We start from the raw sequence: 18071 nt of genomic DNA, 5'->3' as shown, positions 1-18071 counted from the left end.
AAGGTCTGAGGATAGCGGTGGAAGCCCCTGATAGTTGAGAATCCTATAAAGATCCCAAGAGGAGCAGTTGTTGGTCACCTTACAGTATTGAAACTGCTACAGGGGAACATTTTCTTCCCCTCCCATCCCCAACAAAACACTCTTCTTCCCCAAGGTTGCTTTGTTTTGGAAGGGGTTTTAAGCACAGGACAGGAAGGGTGCTCGGAATATAATAGACAATCAGTAATGATTTGTCAAATAAATGAATTAATGATCATCCAACATAAACCATATCTCATGCTCATTTCCTTTTATACATTGACCCATTCAGTCTTGACAACAACCTTTTGAGGTAAGTAGTATTACCTCCTTTTTCAGGTGAGAAAATTGAGGCCCAAGAGGTTAAATGACTTGCTCAGGTAAGTGGCAGAGTTGGGATTTGAATGCACGTCTGCCCAACCCCAAACCCTTTCCATAGCAATGTTTCTTACAATTGAATGTGTATTTGAATCACTGGAGATCTTGTTAAAAATGCAGATTCTGATTCAGTAGATTGGGAGTGAGGCCCTTATATCAAACTTCTAAATGATGACAATGTGGTTGGTCTGTGAACCACACTTTGAGTAACAAAGCTCTATAACATACTGCCTCCTGTCACACATTCTGTATGTTAAGGGCCATTAAAAATCAGAAGCTGGCAAGGCGCAGTGTCGCATGCCTATAATCCCAGCACTTTGGGAGGCTGAGGTGGGCTGATTTCTTGAGCCCAGGAGTTTGAGACCAGCCTAGGCAACATGGTAAAACCCCATTTCTACAGAAAATACAAAAGCTGGGTGTGGTGGTGTGTGCTTGTCGTCCCAGCTACTTGGGAAGCTGAGGCGGGAGGATCACTTGAGCTCAGGAGGTGGAGGCTGCAGTGAGCTGTGCTCACGCCACTACACTCCAGGCTAGGCAACAGAGTGAGACCCTGTTTCAAAAACAACAACAATAACAACAACAACAACAAAAACCCAGAAGCTTTGAGATTCTGCTACAGACTTCTGAAAATTTAGAGTGCTTCCCAAGCTACCTAGCTGTACCCTTTTTTTTCAGATCTTGGACTGAATCCTTTAACCCAGGGGTCCCCAACCCCAGGGCCAGTACTGGACCGTGGCCTGTTAGGAACTGGGCCACACAAGAGGTGAGTGGTGGGCAAGCAAGCATTACTGCCTGAGCTCTGCCTCCTATCAGATCAGAAGCAGCATTCGATTGTCATAGGAGTGTGAACCCTATGAACTGCACATGCAAGGGATCTAGGTTGCACACTCCTTATGAGAGTCTATGCCTGATCATCTGAGGTGGAACAGTTTTATCCTGAAACCATCCCCCCCACCTCTTCCCCAGTCTATAGAAAAATTGTCTTCCACAAAACCGGTCCCTGGTGCCATAAAGGTTGGAGACCACTGCTTTAACCTTTTCCTTAGGAGGATTCTGTGAACCATCACAGATGTTGCTCAAGTTTTAACCTAACCTACGCCTTTTGTTTGTAAGCTCCTTTAAGTGTGTCAAGATTCTAGAGCTGCTCTGCCCTATCCTATAGCCACTCGTGGCTATTGAAACTTAAATGAATTAAAACTAAATACAATTTAAAATTCAGTTTCTTAATTCCACTAGCCCCATTTGAAGTGCTTAATAGCCACAGGTGGCTAATGGCTACTGTTTTGGATAGCTAAGATAGAAAAAATTTCCATCTCATCACAGAAAGTTCTATTTGGACGATGTTGCTTGACAGGATTTGCTACTAAACAAGCATTTCCTGTAATCTTCATGACTGAGACAGGGAAAGAAGACTATATATTGATATTTACCTGTATCTCTAGGTATGTCATTGGCTATCATCTTTTTTTTGTTTTTTGAGACAGAGTCTCACTCTGTCATGCAGGCTGGAGTGCCAGTGGCGCGATCTTGGCTCACTGCAACCTCCGTCATTGGCTATTATCTATCCTTAAGACAGCTGTGTCTAAAGAGACCTCCTATTGAAGCTAGAAACCTCATCTGTTTGAGTTACACTTTACCAATAGTTCCATGGTCAAAATCTGATTGACAGAACTGACCAGGGGCAGCAAATGAATCAGTTCCTTCTTATGTTGCTGCATAATCTAGCCTCTGCCTATCTCTGCAACTTCCTCTCCTGCCACTCTCTTCCTTATTTATTATACACATTTGTCAGTTCCCACTATGCCAAGCTCTTTGCTGCCTGAGGCCTATGCACATGCTTTTCCCCGTCGCATAGAAAGTTCTTTTTCCCTCCGCAACCTCTATGTAGCTGGCTCCTTGTAAAACTTCAGGTCTCAGATAAATGTCACCTTGTCAGGGAGGCATTCTCTGACCACCAACTAAGATGCGTCCCCACTTTATACTTTTTCATAGCACACTATTATTTTCACACATAGCACTTTGACCATTTGAAATTACACCTTTACCTGGCAGTTTACTTCTGTATTGACTCTTACCACTAGAATGTAAGTACCATGCGGGAAGTGACTATGACTCTTTTTCACTTCTGTACTCCCAGGATTTGGTACAAATTAGACACGAAATATATATTTGTTGAATGAATGAACAAATGAATGAATGAGGGAGCCTAAAGTCCCAGCAGCAAGCTAAGATTTGATTTTGTGATCCAAAAAAAAGAGTCAATTAAACAATCTATTTTCAATCCCAGCTTATTTTTCGTGATTCCATTCCTTTAAAGAAAAGGAAGTAGCAGGGACGAAAGAAGGAGGAATTCACTAGCACTGACAACTCTGAGGTCCTGTAAATGAGTCATCGCAGACTCTATGGCAGGGCTGAAGTGTCCATCCTATCCCACTCGGTTTAGCTGCCCTCAGAATAACTGGGCTTTTGTTATTTGGAAAGACTAAGGGTCGGTTATCTTTGTTACATCCTCAACTGATGTAGAGAAAATGCAGCTGGGCAGGCCAGATGTTCTACAGTTAGGGCCATTTATGAGGAATTCGCTTTTATTTCATTAAGTATCCTAGTATCTCAATGATTTAATTTGCTGGTTTTGTGTTGCAGGGAACCCATGGTGGGAAGTTGAAAACATGAGTTTAATAGTTAACTTTTATTGTCATTGCTGAAGGAGGGAATACTTAAAATGACATCATAAACGAGGTTTTAGAACCCTTCGGTGGCCCGATGGGACAGAGTAGGAGCTTAACGTTTTGCTTTAGATGCCATTAAAGAATTGCAGCCCAATGTCATGTTAAATAGACTGATCAGTTTGGCACTGCCTGCCATGCTCCCAAGGAGGAAAGGAGCCAGTTTTCCTTAAAGAAAGTTAAGGTTTCTAAACTTTGCCAACTTTGCCAGGTCATGAGGGAGCGTAGCAAGCCTACAAATTTGGGGAGAAAATGGACAGACAGGCTAGATCTTACCTTGCGGAAATCTGTTGGAATGGAATCCTTTAACCAGCCTCTTATCATGACATTGCCGTAAACCCAACCAAAATTGTCCATATATCAGGTTTAATTTTAGGTACCTGAAATTTATTTCATTTCCCTTTCTTTCCCCATTAAAAAAAAATCAATTAATAAGTACAGTCAATAAAATATATTTAGAAATGTGGACATGGAACTAGACGTAGCTACAGATAAGCAGAGTGACTGTTTTCCTAGTGAGTCATAACTCATTATCTGTACTACCTTGTATTCCCTAGTCCTTGTATCGAAGGATGCCAAAAGGTTATGTGCAATGAATTAATTTTAGCTTTGTGCCACCAAGCACACATAATACTGTTCCTTTTTCACAGCTGAAAAATGGAGAAGTGTCCATCCAAAGTGGGACATTTATTTGTTAAACAGTCCCAGGTACTTGACTGGCCTTGATTCTCAACAAGTCAAACCTGGTAATATTTACATTGTCTGATCAACGATATGCTGGAAACCCAACAAAATAACTGGGTCACATAAAATTTCACATATTAATAAGATTTTAATAAATTTTTAAAGCTAACCGTTGTTTGATTTAATTTTCCTCACCTTTTCTTTCTTTTTTCCTGGTTTTGGTCCTTTTTACGAAATTGATTTTTCTGTTTTTATTATAAACTACTTCAAAACTTTTTGGAAAGTAGATGGGATATATAAGTCAAGCGATAATTTTAAAATAGAAATAAAAATTAACTGGGCATGAAAACTGTGTGCTGAGTTGACTTTTTTAAAAAAAGAAACATGGCAAATACATTTTATAAGATTTACGTAATTGTTTTACAATTTACACTATTGTTCAATGAAAATTTAAGAAGCCTACCGTAATAGATTTCCTAATATTTAGGTTTCTAGCATGGGTAAATAGTTTGTGCTTTATAATATAATATGCCTATATAATCATACATGTTGTTAGGAAATTGGGTTTCTTTTCTCCAAGACCATGACCCACATTACATGCCCAGATCCAGTCTAATTTAGCAATGGAGTATTTCAAAAGTGGTACTTGAGAAAAATATCATACATAGTCTTATATAGGATGACATTTTTAATGCCCCATGGAGATATCTGAGAACAAAGCTGGAATGTGCCAAAATCTTCAAAGCTTAAAATCATCTGAAGAGAACCTGTTTCACATTTGTATTTCTAAGAAGCTACGTTTATGGCTCTTGAACACATTGCACAGAAATATCTGAAGCCATTTATGATATTCCTGTGGCCTTGTCTATCACACCTGCCGTAACTTGAGGCCTCCACATTGCTTCAAAGAAAGCCAGGCACACTCACTAGCTGGATGAGAACTATGAGAAGATCCTAGACGTCTTCCTTTCACACTCTTCCCTCCCATCCCTTATTCCCTTAGAGTCTGTCTCCTTATTTGAAATGTTGCTACACTTTGAGAAACATTTCATCCAAATGGTTTCTGCTTCATAATGCAGAACTCTTTTATTTGTATAATTTCCCTGTTTATTTCAGAAGTTAGGATATTATCACTAGCAGACTCGTGTGTGTCTCCCTGGTGATGACAGGGATATTTGGGCAGGATTATTTGGGTAAATGGCTCTTTCTTTAGGGAGAAAGGAGACTCAGGATGGTTGCCCAATAATCCCAGTCTTTGAAGAACTCCTGAGAGCTGCATGAAGAGCTGCGAATGGTACTTAAATTCTCTTCCCTTTTAATGTTCGGTGAACAAAGTCATTCTTTTCACTACACGTACTTTTTCTGAGCCTTCTAAGCAGGAACTACAACAACCCACTATGGAAAGAAAATGGGAGGGAGGTGGGAGCCTGATCACATTCTTCCTCCTCAAAGCAGAAAACAAAATACAGTTTGAGGCGCATCTATATAAACAAATACGGCGATCTCAAATCTAAATTTCCACAGAAGAGGGCTCTCTAGCTGTGTACCCAAAGTGAAATCAAAGCTTGATCTAATGCCATTTATTAACAACCCAGCTTTTCAATACTTTGAAGAATCCAATTTCCTTAGCTGTCCCTGACAGAGGGCCACTGAGTTTATTGGCTAGTACACAAGATAGCAAGTTCTTCCAGTTTCTTAAGCATCCGCTCAATCCTTCTCTAAGTAGGTGTAGTTCCATAGAGAGAGGAAACTTTGGGGAAGGAATTAATCAAAAGTCTCTGGGATATATACTTTTAAGTTTCCCAAAAATAATATGCTCTCTCTTGCCTCTACTTGGAATACCTTTTCTCCCCTCTCCTTCATGCTCCCATGATACTCTGACCCTTCTTCCAACCTAGCACTCCTCACACTATATTGTTACTGTCAGTTTGCTCATCAAGAACCTTAACCTCTAAACATAAACTCCCAGGGGGCAGGGACCACACTTCTATTGTTTGCTATTATATCACCACCTATCCGAAAGTGTTTAGCACATAGAAGCCACCTGAGAAATATTTTTTGGAGAAATGGATAGATAGGTGAGTAAATGAGTAAATGCTCCTGAATGGAGCAATCTGACCCTATTTATTTGGTCCTCAAAAAAAAAAAAAAAAAAAAAAAAAAAAAAACTTTAGTTCCGAGTCTATTCTGGAAACAGTCCTAAATAGAATTAGGATATAATTAAGTCCATGCTGTGAGGGTCTGGAGGAAGATTCTAACTTGGAGGGTGAGGGGAACATCAAAGGAGGTGAGTAGGATTTTATCAGGCAGAGGGTAGAAGGAGGCTAGCCCAAGAAGAAGGAACAGTGTGAGAAGTGATTAGGAGAAAGAGAGCTCTTTAAGGCTTTTAGAGTGAGGCAGTGGGTTCTTTGCCCCAGCACTCTGAGGAGGCACAAGCTTCATGAAAACGAGACTTAGTGAGTAGTGTGAGAGAGGACAGAGTAGAGTCTGGAGGCAGGGTACCAGCTTGAGAGTCACTGTGGATGTCCATGAGAGGTGGGGGTGGCCTGAAACAGAGGCACAAGTGGGATGGGAAGGAACAGATCAGTCTAGATTAGTATTAGAACAACTGGACTTGGGAAGTGTGATGGAGAATGCCCGCTGTCGCCCCCAAAGCTGTTCCCCTTTCCCTGCCTGGGTATATGCTATTCTACATTTCCCAGCTTCTCTTGCAGTTACATGAGGCCATGTGATTAAGTCCTCGCTGATGGAATATAAGTGGAAGTGACGTGTGCCACCTTCAGGCCAGGGCTTTTAAGAGAGTTGGTTTTCATCCTCCGTGCCCTTTTTCCATTTCTGCCAGCTGGTTACAGACTTAACAAAGCCCTCAGGCAGTGGTCCTTAACCTAGTGAGCATCAAAATCACCTGGAAGTTTGCTGAACAAGATTCCTGGGCTCTGCTCCTAGAGTTTCTGATTCATTGGGTCTGCAGCAGGACCAGATAAGAGCATTTCTAATAAGTTTCCAAGAGATACTGATACTGCTGGTCTGTGGATCAGTTTGGGAAATACTGCCCTGGGCTATGTGGGAGCTTAATAGTGAAGGAGCACGTGTTTCCAAATGACTGCATTACAGAGAGCCTCCTTTATGACTGAATACCCTAGCAGTACTGTCTTCAAGCATGAAATAGATTTCAGTTGTGTTAACTCCACCCATGTTTGGATCTATTTGTCACACCAGCTTAGCCTACCCTAACTAATACAGGAGTTGAGGGAGAGGAAAGATTTGAAGCTGACTCCCGTATTTGTTGCCTGGGTAACAGGAGGGTAGTAGAGCAGGTTTGGATGGAAAGATAATGAATTAATTATCATAGCCTGACCAAGCCCTCCACTCCACAAAGCCTGGAATCTTTGTGAGGTCTTCCCTGATACTTCCAGCCACATAGAATCTCTCCTTCCTTGGGAACCTCATAGCATTAGTTTATATCTCACTTATTGCATATACCACATTCTTCCTTCCATAACACTTATCTCTGTACTTTTCTTTATCCTTGTGTTCCCTCTTGGTAGCAAGGCCTTGGCATATTAATCTATTTATTTCCCATAGCACCCAGCACAGGACTTGGTACATAAAATGTCCTCACGGGGGAAAAAAATACATGTGTGTACATATATACATGAATAAACATATATAGGATTCTGGATCCAAAGTTTTCAATGCAGTTTTTTTCTTTACACTTCAAAAGTATGGTTTCAGGTATTGAATCTAATGTTGCAAATGAGAAGTCTGATATCAGTCTGGTTCTCTCTTCTTTGGAGGTTATATACATTTTCTTTGGGGAAACTAGTAAGATTTCTTTTATCTTTGATTTTCTTCAGTGGGCTTAGAGGTAATTTTTTTTTCCATTTATTCAGCACATGTTCAATGAGAGCTTTTGTTCTAAAAAGCCTTGTCTTTATTCCATTTTATAAAACTCTCAGCTATTACATCTTCACTTTCTCTCTATTCTTTCTCTGGAACATTTATTAAATGAATATTAGAATTTCTGAGTTTATCCGTCCTTTTTCTTAACATCACTTTTATACTTACTATTTCTTTTTGCCACATTATCAGAGAACTCCTCAGCTCAGTCTTTCAGTTTACTGATCTCTTTCAGTTGAATCTAATTTTCTAATATTCAACCTATCTATTGAAATTATTATTTCAACAATTATATATTTCCTTTTGAAGATCTTGACTCTCATGGGTATGATTTCTTTTTCTTCTTTCTTTCCTTTCTTTCTTCTTCTTCTTTTTTTTTTAAACAGGCTATCACCCAGGCTGGAGTGCAGTGGTCTGATCATAGCTCAATGCAGCCTCGAACTCCTACGATCAAATGATCCTCCCATCTCAGCCTCCACCACAGGTGCACACCACCATGCCCAGCTAACTTTTTAAAAAAGTTTGTGTAGAGATGGGGTCTCAATATATTGGCCAGACTGGTCTCGAACTCTTGGCTTCAAAACATCCTTCCACCTTGGCCTCCCAAAGTGTTGGGATTACAGGGTGAGTCACCATGCCTGGCTGGTTTCTTTTTAGTTCTCATCTTAACAATACTTTTCAGGTTGTCCTATTAACTTCATTCCTTTGGATATAGACTCTCTCTGTTCTTAAGTTTGTTGTTCCTCCTTCGTGGAATTGGGCTTCCACGGATACTTGGGTGACTTTTAATTGTGGTAATATATATCCATATTAACTTTTTTTTTTTTTTTTTGAGATGGAGTCTTGCTCTGATGCCCAGGCTGGAGTGCAGTGGAGCGATCTTGGCTCACTGCAACTTCCACCTCCTGGGTTCAAGCGAGTCTCCTGCCTCAGCCTCCTTAGTAGCTGGGATTACAGGCATGTGCTAGCATGCCCGGCTAATTTTTGTATTTTTAGTAGAGATGGGGTTTCACCATGTTGGCCAGGCTGGTCTCAAACTCCTGACCTCAAGTGATCCACCCACCTCAGCCTCCCAAAGTGCTGGGATTACAGGCATGAGCCACCACGCCCAGTATTAACCATTTTCAAGTGTACAGTTCAATGGCATTAAGTACATTCACCATGTTGTGCAACCATCACCACCATCCATCTCCAGAGCTTTTTCATCATCCTATACTGAACCTCTGTACCTATTAAACACTAACTCCTCATTTGCCTTCCCTCCAGCCCCTGACATTCACCATTCCATTCACTGTGTCTGTGACTTTGACTATTCTAGGTACCTCATATAAATGGAATCATATATTTGTCCTTCTGTGTCTGGCTTCTTTCATTAAGCATACTATCTTCAAGGTTCATCAGAGTTGTAGCATGAGTCAGAATTTCATTGCTTTCCAAGGTTCAATAGTATTCCATTTATGTATATAACACGTTTTCTTTATCCATCATCCATCGATAGACGCTTCAGTGGTTTCTGCCTTTTGGCTATTGTGAGAAATGCTGTTAGGAACACTGATGTACAAACATCTGTTTGGGTCTCTGCCTTCTTTTGGGTGTGTATCCAAGCTTGGGTAATTCTTGGTTGTAAATGAATCTTATGAGACTCCTGTGCATATCTTGGACTGTGTGGGCCACCACACAGTGTCACGGTAGCATCAGCCTCATGCTGTGTGCCCGGCAGCTCTAGCTTACCTGAAGACCCACTCACATCACAGCCCTTGCCTCCTTATGGTTGCCATAGCTTAGTGTAAAGTTTCCTGTCTGCCTCTTTTTCCAGAGAAAACGAAAGCAGCTCAGTTTTTGATTCAGAGAGTTCCCTTTCTTGTTTTCAAGAATGTTGTGTATTTATGTTACATAGCATTATAATCAATTCAGTGGCTTAGTTTTGGGATTTTATCATATGCTTAATTTGCCAACTTGAAAACAGCAGCATACAGAATGTGTACCAACGAATAAATGAATACCTGTACATCATTCACAAATCCAGGAAGATACCCAGGTTTTGGCATTATCTTTTGGAGATTGTGGGAGAAGAATGTTTTTCCAGAAAGCCCTTTTTTTCTTTTTTTGAGACAGGGTCTCACTGTATCACCAAGGCTAGAATGCAGTGGTGCGATCGTAGCTCCTGGGCTCAAGCAATCCTCCCACCTCAGCCTCCCAAGTAGCTGGGACTACAGGTGTGAACCAAGATGTCTGGCTTTTTGTGTGTGTGGAAATGAAGTCTCACTATGTTGCCCAGGCTGGCAGAAAGCCCTTTCTTCAAACATTAACTCCCCAAAGTTTTTGAAGGACTTTCCATTACCTGTAGTGCTGAGGCCAGTGTACTCAGGGGAAGGATTGCTAACAGGGGAAGAGGGAGGTGGCACTTCCACAGATGTGGCAGATTTTGCTGGAGAAAACGATGGCACTGGTGAAGGGGTTGGTGCGGCAGCCTCTGTCAAGATGATCTCTTCTCGGACTTCTGCTGTGGATAGAGATAGGGTAAGTTTTTAAAACCAAATGTAAAGGCAAGTGTCTCTAAAAGACTTTAAAAAGTGAAATATTCTTCTAATCTGTGTGATGTCACTCTCTTGTCAAACTCTTCGATGGTTTCCCATCACCATCATGACACTCAAGGCAATTTCTGTATACAAATATGCCCACTTTATTTAATTTGTTTATTTATTTATTTATTTACTTATTTTGAGATGGAGTCTTGCTCTGTCACCCAGGCTGGAGTGCAGTGGCACACTCTCGGCTCACTGCAACCTCTGCCTCACGGGTTCAAGTGATTCTCGTGCCTCAGCCTCCTGAGCAGCTGGGACTACAGTTGTGCACCACCACACCCAGCTAATTTTTTGTATTTTTAGTAGAGATGGGGTTTTGCCATATTGACTAGGCTGGTCTTGAACTCTGGTCTCAAGTGAGCTGCCCGCCTTGGCCTCCCAAAGTGCTGGGATTGCAGGTGTGAGCCACCACGCCCAGCCCACATGCCCACTTTAAAGAGGAAAAAGACATGATTGGTTTGATACCACTTAACCTGTTCACCATAACTAAATTCTTTGAGATACAGAGTTAAAGAAACATAAAGCACAGAAGTAAGGATACAAATAACATTACCAAGTGGTGCAATTCCCAGGAAAATGCTGGCTTACCAGTGCTTCCTTCTCCCTTCATGGCTCGCATGAGCTCATTGGCCCGCTCCTGACAGTGCAGAGATTCTAACAGGTAGAGCACGTAGTCATCAAACATTAAGTGAATTAGGTGAAAAGACCCTGGTGAAAAAAAGGATCAAACAGAAAGTAAGTCGTGCTGTCTGTGTATGCCCCCTCTGTCTGGCCAACTGCACAAGTTACACAGTGTTCTAAATCGTCTGCTCAAGAGTCTAATTTTCCACTCAATTATGATCTCCTCATGGTCATAGGTTGCAGTTCTTGGCTGTATCCTCAGCTTAGCCTAGTGCTTGGCATAAGGTAAGTGTCATTAACACTTTGTGGCAAGTGAATCTTTTCCTTGCTGAAGTTATATCAGTATGACACCATCAAAAATGGCACCCACCGAGCCATCTCTGAGCTCCTGCTTACCCACTGGCCTCATCCTCATGTGAGCACCCCTCACTCTGTTTGGCATTTATTAACATAGTGTCTCTCATTTTTATCTCTTCCACCAGCATATTATTCCCCCAATTGGACTTTAAGTATGTCCATGGCAGGGACTTTGCCTTGTATTGCTATCTACTAATGTACCTGACATAATTCTAGGAGCCAATTTGAAAATTTAAATCTGCAACAAGTTATTTACTTATTTCCCTAAATGTTTTCAAGACCTCATTTAGCACATGGTTCTTAGAAAAGGTAATTCATTAAAAATAGTTGGTCTTTTCAAGTGGCAGTCTTCATTTTTCAATTTAGAGTAGATTATTTTGTAAAAGGGAATGTGAACAATCATTTTTAAAGACTTTCCTATATGCCAGTCTCTGTGCTCAAAGTCTTATCTTCTCTAATTTAATAACTACAACCATGTGGCAAGGTGGGTATTTTTATTCTTATTTTGCAGGCCAAGCACTTGTGCAAGATGGCACGATTAATAGATAATACATTATTTCAAAACCAGCTTTTTTTTTGCATGTCATGCTGCTACCATGCACAGTGGAATGGTGCACCTTCGGTAGGGGCTCAATTAATGTCTACTGTAATCAAGGCCTCATGGATCCAGGGTCAGAGAGAGGGGCCAAGCCTTTATCGCCCATCCCATGTTTCCAGGTCCTAATAGGACATCTCCATGTAGATATCCTGCAGTCCCTTTAAAATGTCCAAAACTTCTCACCTCTCTCCAAGCTGACCAGTATACTGTTTGGTTTTTTCCCATTTCCTTCTAGTTTGCTTTTTTAGAGACTTTTTTTTTTGAGACGGAGTCTCACTACCTTACCCAGGCTGGAGTGCATTGGCGCTATCTTGACTCACTGCAGCCTCTGCCTCCCGAGTTCAAGCAATTTTCCTGCCTCAGCCTCCCTAGTAGCTGGGATGATAGGTGCGTGCCACCACACCTGGCTAAGTTTTGTATTTTTAGTAGAGATGGGTTTTGCCATGTTGGCCAGGTTGTTCTAAAACTCCTGACCTCAGGTGATCCACCTACCTCGGCCTCCCAAGCTGCTGGGATTACAGGCATGAGCCACCACGCCCAGCCTTTTAGAGACTTTACGGGACTCTCTGGCATTATTTTTTTTTGTCATTCTGTCTTCATCATGGATCATTACCATCACTATTATCATCATTACATCTACTGTTTATTGAGTGTTTACTCTGTACCAAAAACTCTGCTAAGCACTGAACATATGTTTCTTCCTTACAACAAACTGTGAGGTGGATGGTATTATCCTCCCTTACCGATGAGGAAATGAGTCTCTTCATTAGTAATCAAGTAGGGATTTGCCTCAGTTTGGTCTGGCTCCGTAATCTGTTCCCATTCCCCTATAAGTCATTTAGTTTAATATGTTCATAGCACAGGTGAGAAAATAAGGCCCAGATGGCGTAAGTGACTTGGCCCCTACAGGGGCCACTTGAGCTGGGAGCTAGGTCTCTCCAAGTCTCAGAAATAAGGTAATGGAGGCTAGCTGGGGGCTTGTGGAGCACTCTTTGGTGAAATTTATGTATTTTCTCCTTAACTGCACCTGGCTTCTGTATACACCCCCACCCTTCATCTCAGATCAGTTAATTCTTTTGGTCTAGAAAGGCTAGAGAGGAAGATCCCTGGCTTAACTGTAAGGGCACTAGATGCTCAGCAGGTCATGAACATGACCCCCTCTCTCTACAGCCTGCCATAAACTCCTGTCCTTGTTCCCACAGAGCTCAAGGCCAAGGTCCACTGTCCTGTACCTCCTTCACATCCTTCTTCCATCTCCAGTACTATGTCGTTTTTCAATGCCATTTGGTATTCAGCAAAGTCCAGGTTCTGCTCAATCATTGTGAGATGCAGTCTCTAAAACTAAACTTTCCAACTGTTTCTCTGAAATGGGATCCTGTGAACCACTGAGGAGGTACAGCACTGTGTGGGTAATTACATGGGCTGTTGATCAAACTGCCCAGGTTGAGATCCTAGCTCTGCCACTTAGTAGCTTAGACTTTAGATGAGTTCCTTTACCCTCCCTAATCCTTATAAATACTGAAAACAAAATCCGACATTTATTGACCTCTGCCTCTGTGGCAGCCACTGTATAAACCACCAGAGATTTATTTTGGCATTTAATCCTCATCACAACCATGTGAGATAAGTGATACTTTCCTTTTACAAAGGAAGAAAGTGAGGCTTAGGGAGGTAAAGTAGCTGTCTAATGTCACACAGTTATTAAGTGGCAGAACCAAGACTTGAACCCTGGACTGTCTGACTCTGAAGTTGCTCCTCAATCGTTATGTGCTACAGCTCTCTAAAAGGACAGTAAAATGTACATTACAGAAGTACTAAAATGAGGAAAAGTATATATTAGATGTTTAATAATTGGTAGCTATTATTATTATCGCTAAGATCCCTTTTGCTGCTATGTTCTAAGATCCCATGACATGATTGTTTTGTTCATAGAGTCAAACAAGTCAAAAGATAGCATCAAATAAGGAAAGGGTCTCCAAAATGAAGAAATTATTTGCTGGGATGTTGATCTAAAGTCAACATGGATAGAAAGAGAGAAATGTACTATGAAATAATTAATTAGCATGGAAAGCTTGGATGATAAAAATCCAAACCAGTAGTTTTAGGATGAACAAACACCTTGGAAATCATTTTATACCATCCTCTTGTTTTATAAGACAAGGAAACAAAGATCTGATGAGGTGAAGAAACTTGCCTAAGATTACTCTTAGAAAACATCAGAGCTGAACTTGGAAGCCGGTACTTTAGGGAAAGTGCGGATTTGACATGGGCCTTCAAGCTCTCTTCATTAATGCCTCTGATCAGCTACCAGTTTGTCTGTTAATTTTCCATTCTAAATTTTAATCCTTCAAACAACAAGAGTTTGTAGAGCTACTGCTACCTGCTTACCATTGTGCTAAGTGCTCTGAGTACAAAGGAGGCATAAAGCTCAGTCTCAGACTCCACAGAAGCTGTGTTCTTACTAAGCGGAAATTAATCATTAAGATTATTGGGCAGTAAACAGTTCAGTGCCAGAGTGTCACAGCGATGAGGATAGTGAATATCGATGAAGACAGGAAAATGAAAAGGAGATACAGAAAGACTGATGAGAGAGACAGAGAGACACCAAAGACGAGGAGAGAGGCAGTTACAGCGAACATCCCACTTTATTTATCTCCTTAGCATTTCTCACCATCGAAGTTAAATACTATAACCTGTATTTAACTTAATTGTTATTGCATGCCTCCTTCACTAGACTGTAAGCTCTATCTTGCAGAGATTTTTCTGTCTTGACCAGTGCTTTATACCCAGTGACTACAACATTGCCAGGCACACAACAGAGACTCAATGGATATGTGTTAGATGTATGAATCAAATAGGCAAGCATTGACTACTTCCATATGCACCGCGCTAAGTAAGCTCTTTTAACTTCTCAACAACACTGCAAAGAAGGTATTATCTTCAGTTAATACATGAGGACATGAAGGCTCAGAGGGCTTGAATAACTTGCTTAAAGTCACAGAGCTAGGGAGCAGCAGAGCCTGTTATGGAAAAAGGCATTAGGATTAGAGACAAAAGGAGATTTTATTTTGTTATTGTTATATGGTAATATAGTTGATTGCATTTGGTAGAATCAAAGCATTTCATTTTCCTTATGAAAAATATGCATCATAGAAAAATATAGAGAATTCTAAAATGAACACCAGTGTAATCACCACCAATTTTTTGTTAGAATTATTTCTAGGTACCTTTTAGTTTCTTTTGCTATTATGAATTGTGTGAATGTGTATGTTTTAAGTTATATTTTTGAGTTAGTGAAATTAAGAATGCCAATGATTTTATAAAAACTGAATTCAGGGCCAGGCGCGGTGGCTCATGCCTGTAATCCCAGCACTTTGGGAGGCCGAGGCGGGCAGATCATGATGTCAGGAGTTCGAGACAAGGCTGGCCAATATGGTGAAACCCCATCTCTACTAAAGATACAAAAAATTAGCCAGGTGTGGTGGCGCGCACCTGTAATCCCAGCTACTCGGGAGGCTGAGGCAGGAGAATGGTTTGAACCCAGGAGACGGAGGTTGCAGTGAGCTGAGGTCATGCCATTGCACTCCAGCCTGGGCAACAGGGCAAGACTCTGTCTCAAAAAAAAAAAAAAACTAAATTCAGTAACTTGACTGAATTCTTATTGGTTCTATTAGTTTGTGGATTCTCTTGCCAGCAATCATGACATCTATAAATAAAGACAATTTTGTGTTTTCCTTTCTAATTCTTCTATTTCATTTTCTTTTCTTAAGGCATTGGCTAGGACCTCCAGTACATATTTATTAGATATCATATTAGAAGGCATTCCTGTCTTTTCATGATAGAAATGGGAAATTTTCTAACATTTCGCCATTCAGTGTGATGTTTGCTGCAGACTTGTAGATGCCCTTTAAGATATTAAATTCCCTTCTATTCCTAGTTTGCTAAAAGGTTTTTTAAAAACCATACCTGAGAGCTGAAATGTATCAAATGCTTTTTTTCTCTGTATCTATAATGATGATTTTATGATTCTTCTCTTTTTATTAATATAGTATGTTAATTGGTAATTTTTCCTACTAGGATTTTTGGCATAGTCTAATATTGATTTAAAAAATTTTGCCACTAAATTTGATCTGCTAGTGTTTTATTTAGAATTTTTTTCACCTATGGAAAAAATGTGTGTAGGCTGGGTGTGGTGACTCACGCTTGTAACCCCAGCAATTTGGGAGGCTTAGGTGGGTGGATCACTTGAGGTCAGGAGTTCCTGACCAGCCTGGCCAACATGGTGAAACCCCATCTCTACTAAAAATACAAAAATTAGCTGGGCGTGGTGGTACACACCTGTAATCCCAGCTACTTGGGAGGCTGAGGCATGAGAATCACTTCAACCCGGGAGGCGGAGGTTGCAGTGAGCCGACATTGCACCACTGCACTCCAACCTAGATAACAGAGTGAGACTCTGTCTCAAAAAAAAAGTGTGGTTGAGTCATAATTTTCTTTTCCTCTGCTTTTCTTGCTAGATTTTGAAATCGAGATTATGTTAGCTTTGTAAAATGAGTTGTATATTTCTTTATTTTGAATGTAATTTAAAAACTAAAAACTAATTTGTATATGTGTTTTAAAAAGTTAAAAATAAGTTCTAGGTAAAAATATAACACAAAGTAATGAGAAGAGAATCTTCAAGGAATAAAATATGCTAAGGTCTTTGTCTATTTTAGGAATACTAAGTAATTTTTGACTTCATTGGAGAAATTCATAGTTTGGATTTAATAAATGTTTAGCATATATGTTAATAAATTAAGGTATCATTACTAAAAGAATACAATCATTTCCTTATTTTGCGGGGGCAGGTCAAACCATTTTATTGAAGGGAATGAGGTGGGCAAAGCAGCACTGAGGACAATGAGATCAGACATCCTAGGCTGGGCCAGGATGTCCTAAACTTTGCAGTCACTGAAAACAGATTTTCTTCTTCTTTTTTTTTCCTTTTTTTCTTTTTTCTTTTTTTTTAGATGGAGTCTTGCTCTGTTGCCCAGGCTGGAGTGCAGTGGCACGATCTCAGCTCACTGCAACCTCTGCCTCCCGGGATCAAGCAATTCTCCTGCCTTAGCCTCCCAAGTAGCTGGGATTACAGTGCGTGCCAACATGCCCGGCTAATTTTTGTATTTTTAGTAGAGACAGGGTTTCACCATGTTGGTCAGGCTGGTCTCGAACTCCTGACCTCGTGATCTGCCTGCCCGCCTCATCCTCCCAAAGTGCTGGGACTACAGGTGTGAGCCATTTCGCCCGGCCTCTTGTTTTCTTTTATTCTCTGAAATATTGATTTTCATGTTTATTTTCATAGACTAAAGATTTTACATTTTTTATAAGTTTAGTTAAACTTGCCTATAAAAACATTTATGCCTAATGTTTTTTGGAGGAAGAGACTTTCTCCTTTATTGTGATTATCATTTGGTCTTTATTTCTACCATGCTATTTTGTGCTTTCATTTACCATCCATTTTCTATGCTTCTTTTATCTTCTCAATTCTTCTTTTCCATTTAACGTTTTGTCTCTTAAGTTTTCATATTTTTCCATTTTCCTCCATAAATCATGATTGTGTTCTTTTAGTAATGATACCTTAATTTATTAACATATATGCTAAACATTTATTAAATCCAAACTGTAAATTTCTCCAACAAAGCCTAAAGTTACCTAGTTATTCCCAAAAAAGACAAAGACATTAGCATGCTTTAACTGTTCCTTGAAGATTCTCTTCTCATTACTCCATGTTATAGTTTTACCTAGAACTTATTTTTAACTTTTTAAAACACATATACAAATTAGTTTTTAGTTTTTAAATTACATTCAATAGTTAATTAAATATGTTTACATATTTTTAAATTTCTTTCATCTTAAAACAGGGTCCCTAAATTATTTGATGTGCCGTCCATTAACAATTGGGGTCTGTGCACCTCCTTGAGTCATGGTAGGCTTGGGACTGCCTTTGACCAATAGAGTATGAGGGAAGTTACACTGTATCTAAGAAGGGATCATAAAAGCAAAGTGACTTCACATTTGGGGCACTTGCACGTGGAACTGTGAGCTGGCACATGATCCTGACTTGCAAAATCCATAAACATAATAAAATGGTTGTCTTAAAGCCATTAAGCCTAGGTAATTTATTACACAGCAATGGCAACAATAACTAGAACATTGTTGTTTCTT

The 18071-nt window shown here is 40.3% G+C and overlaps 1 protein-coding gene across 7 annotated transcripts in view; it reads right to left on the bottom strand.

The window, feature by feature from the left end:
* The window catches only part of RFX4 (regulatory factor X4), a 179250-nt gene that overhangs the window by 19792 nt on the left and 141387 nt on the right, over nucleotides 1-18071 (bottom strand). For 5 of the 7 annotated variants that reach the window (XM_004053812.4, XM_055358941.2, XM_055358942.2 and 2 more), the window contains 2 exons: nucleotides 10880-10999; nucleotides 10048-10209 (listed from right to left, as the gene is read on the bottom strand). In XM_004053812.4, the coding sequence (XP_004053860.2) occupies nucleotides 10048-10209; nucleotides 10880-10999 (282 nt within the window). The remainder of the gene's footprint in view (nucleotides 1-10047; nucleotides 10210-10879; nucleotides 11000-18071) is intronic. The other 2 variants (XM_055358940.2, XM_055358943.2) reach the window with 1 other exon arrangement.

Source organism: Gorilla gorilla, chromosome 10 (genome assembly GCF_029281585.2).
Source record: "Gorilla gorilla gorilla isolate KB3781 chromosome 10, NHGRI_mGorGor1-v2.1_pri, whole genome shotgun sequence".
NCBI lineage: Eukaryota > Metazoa > Chordata > Mammalia > Primates > Hominidae > Gorilla > Gorilla gorilla.
Note: the sequence above shows the minus strand (reverse complement) of the source record. Positions and strands in the feature narration are given on the sequence as shown.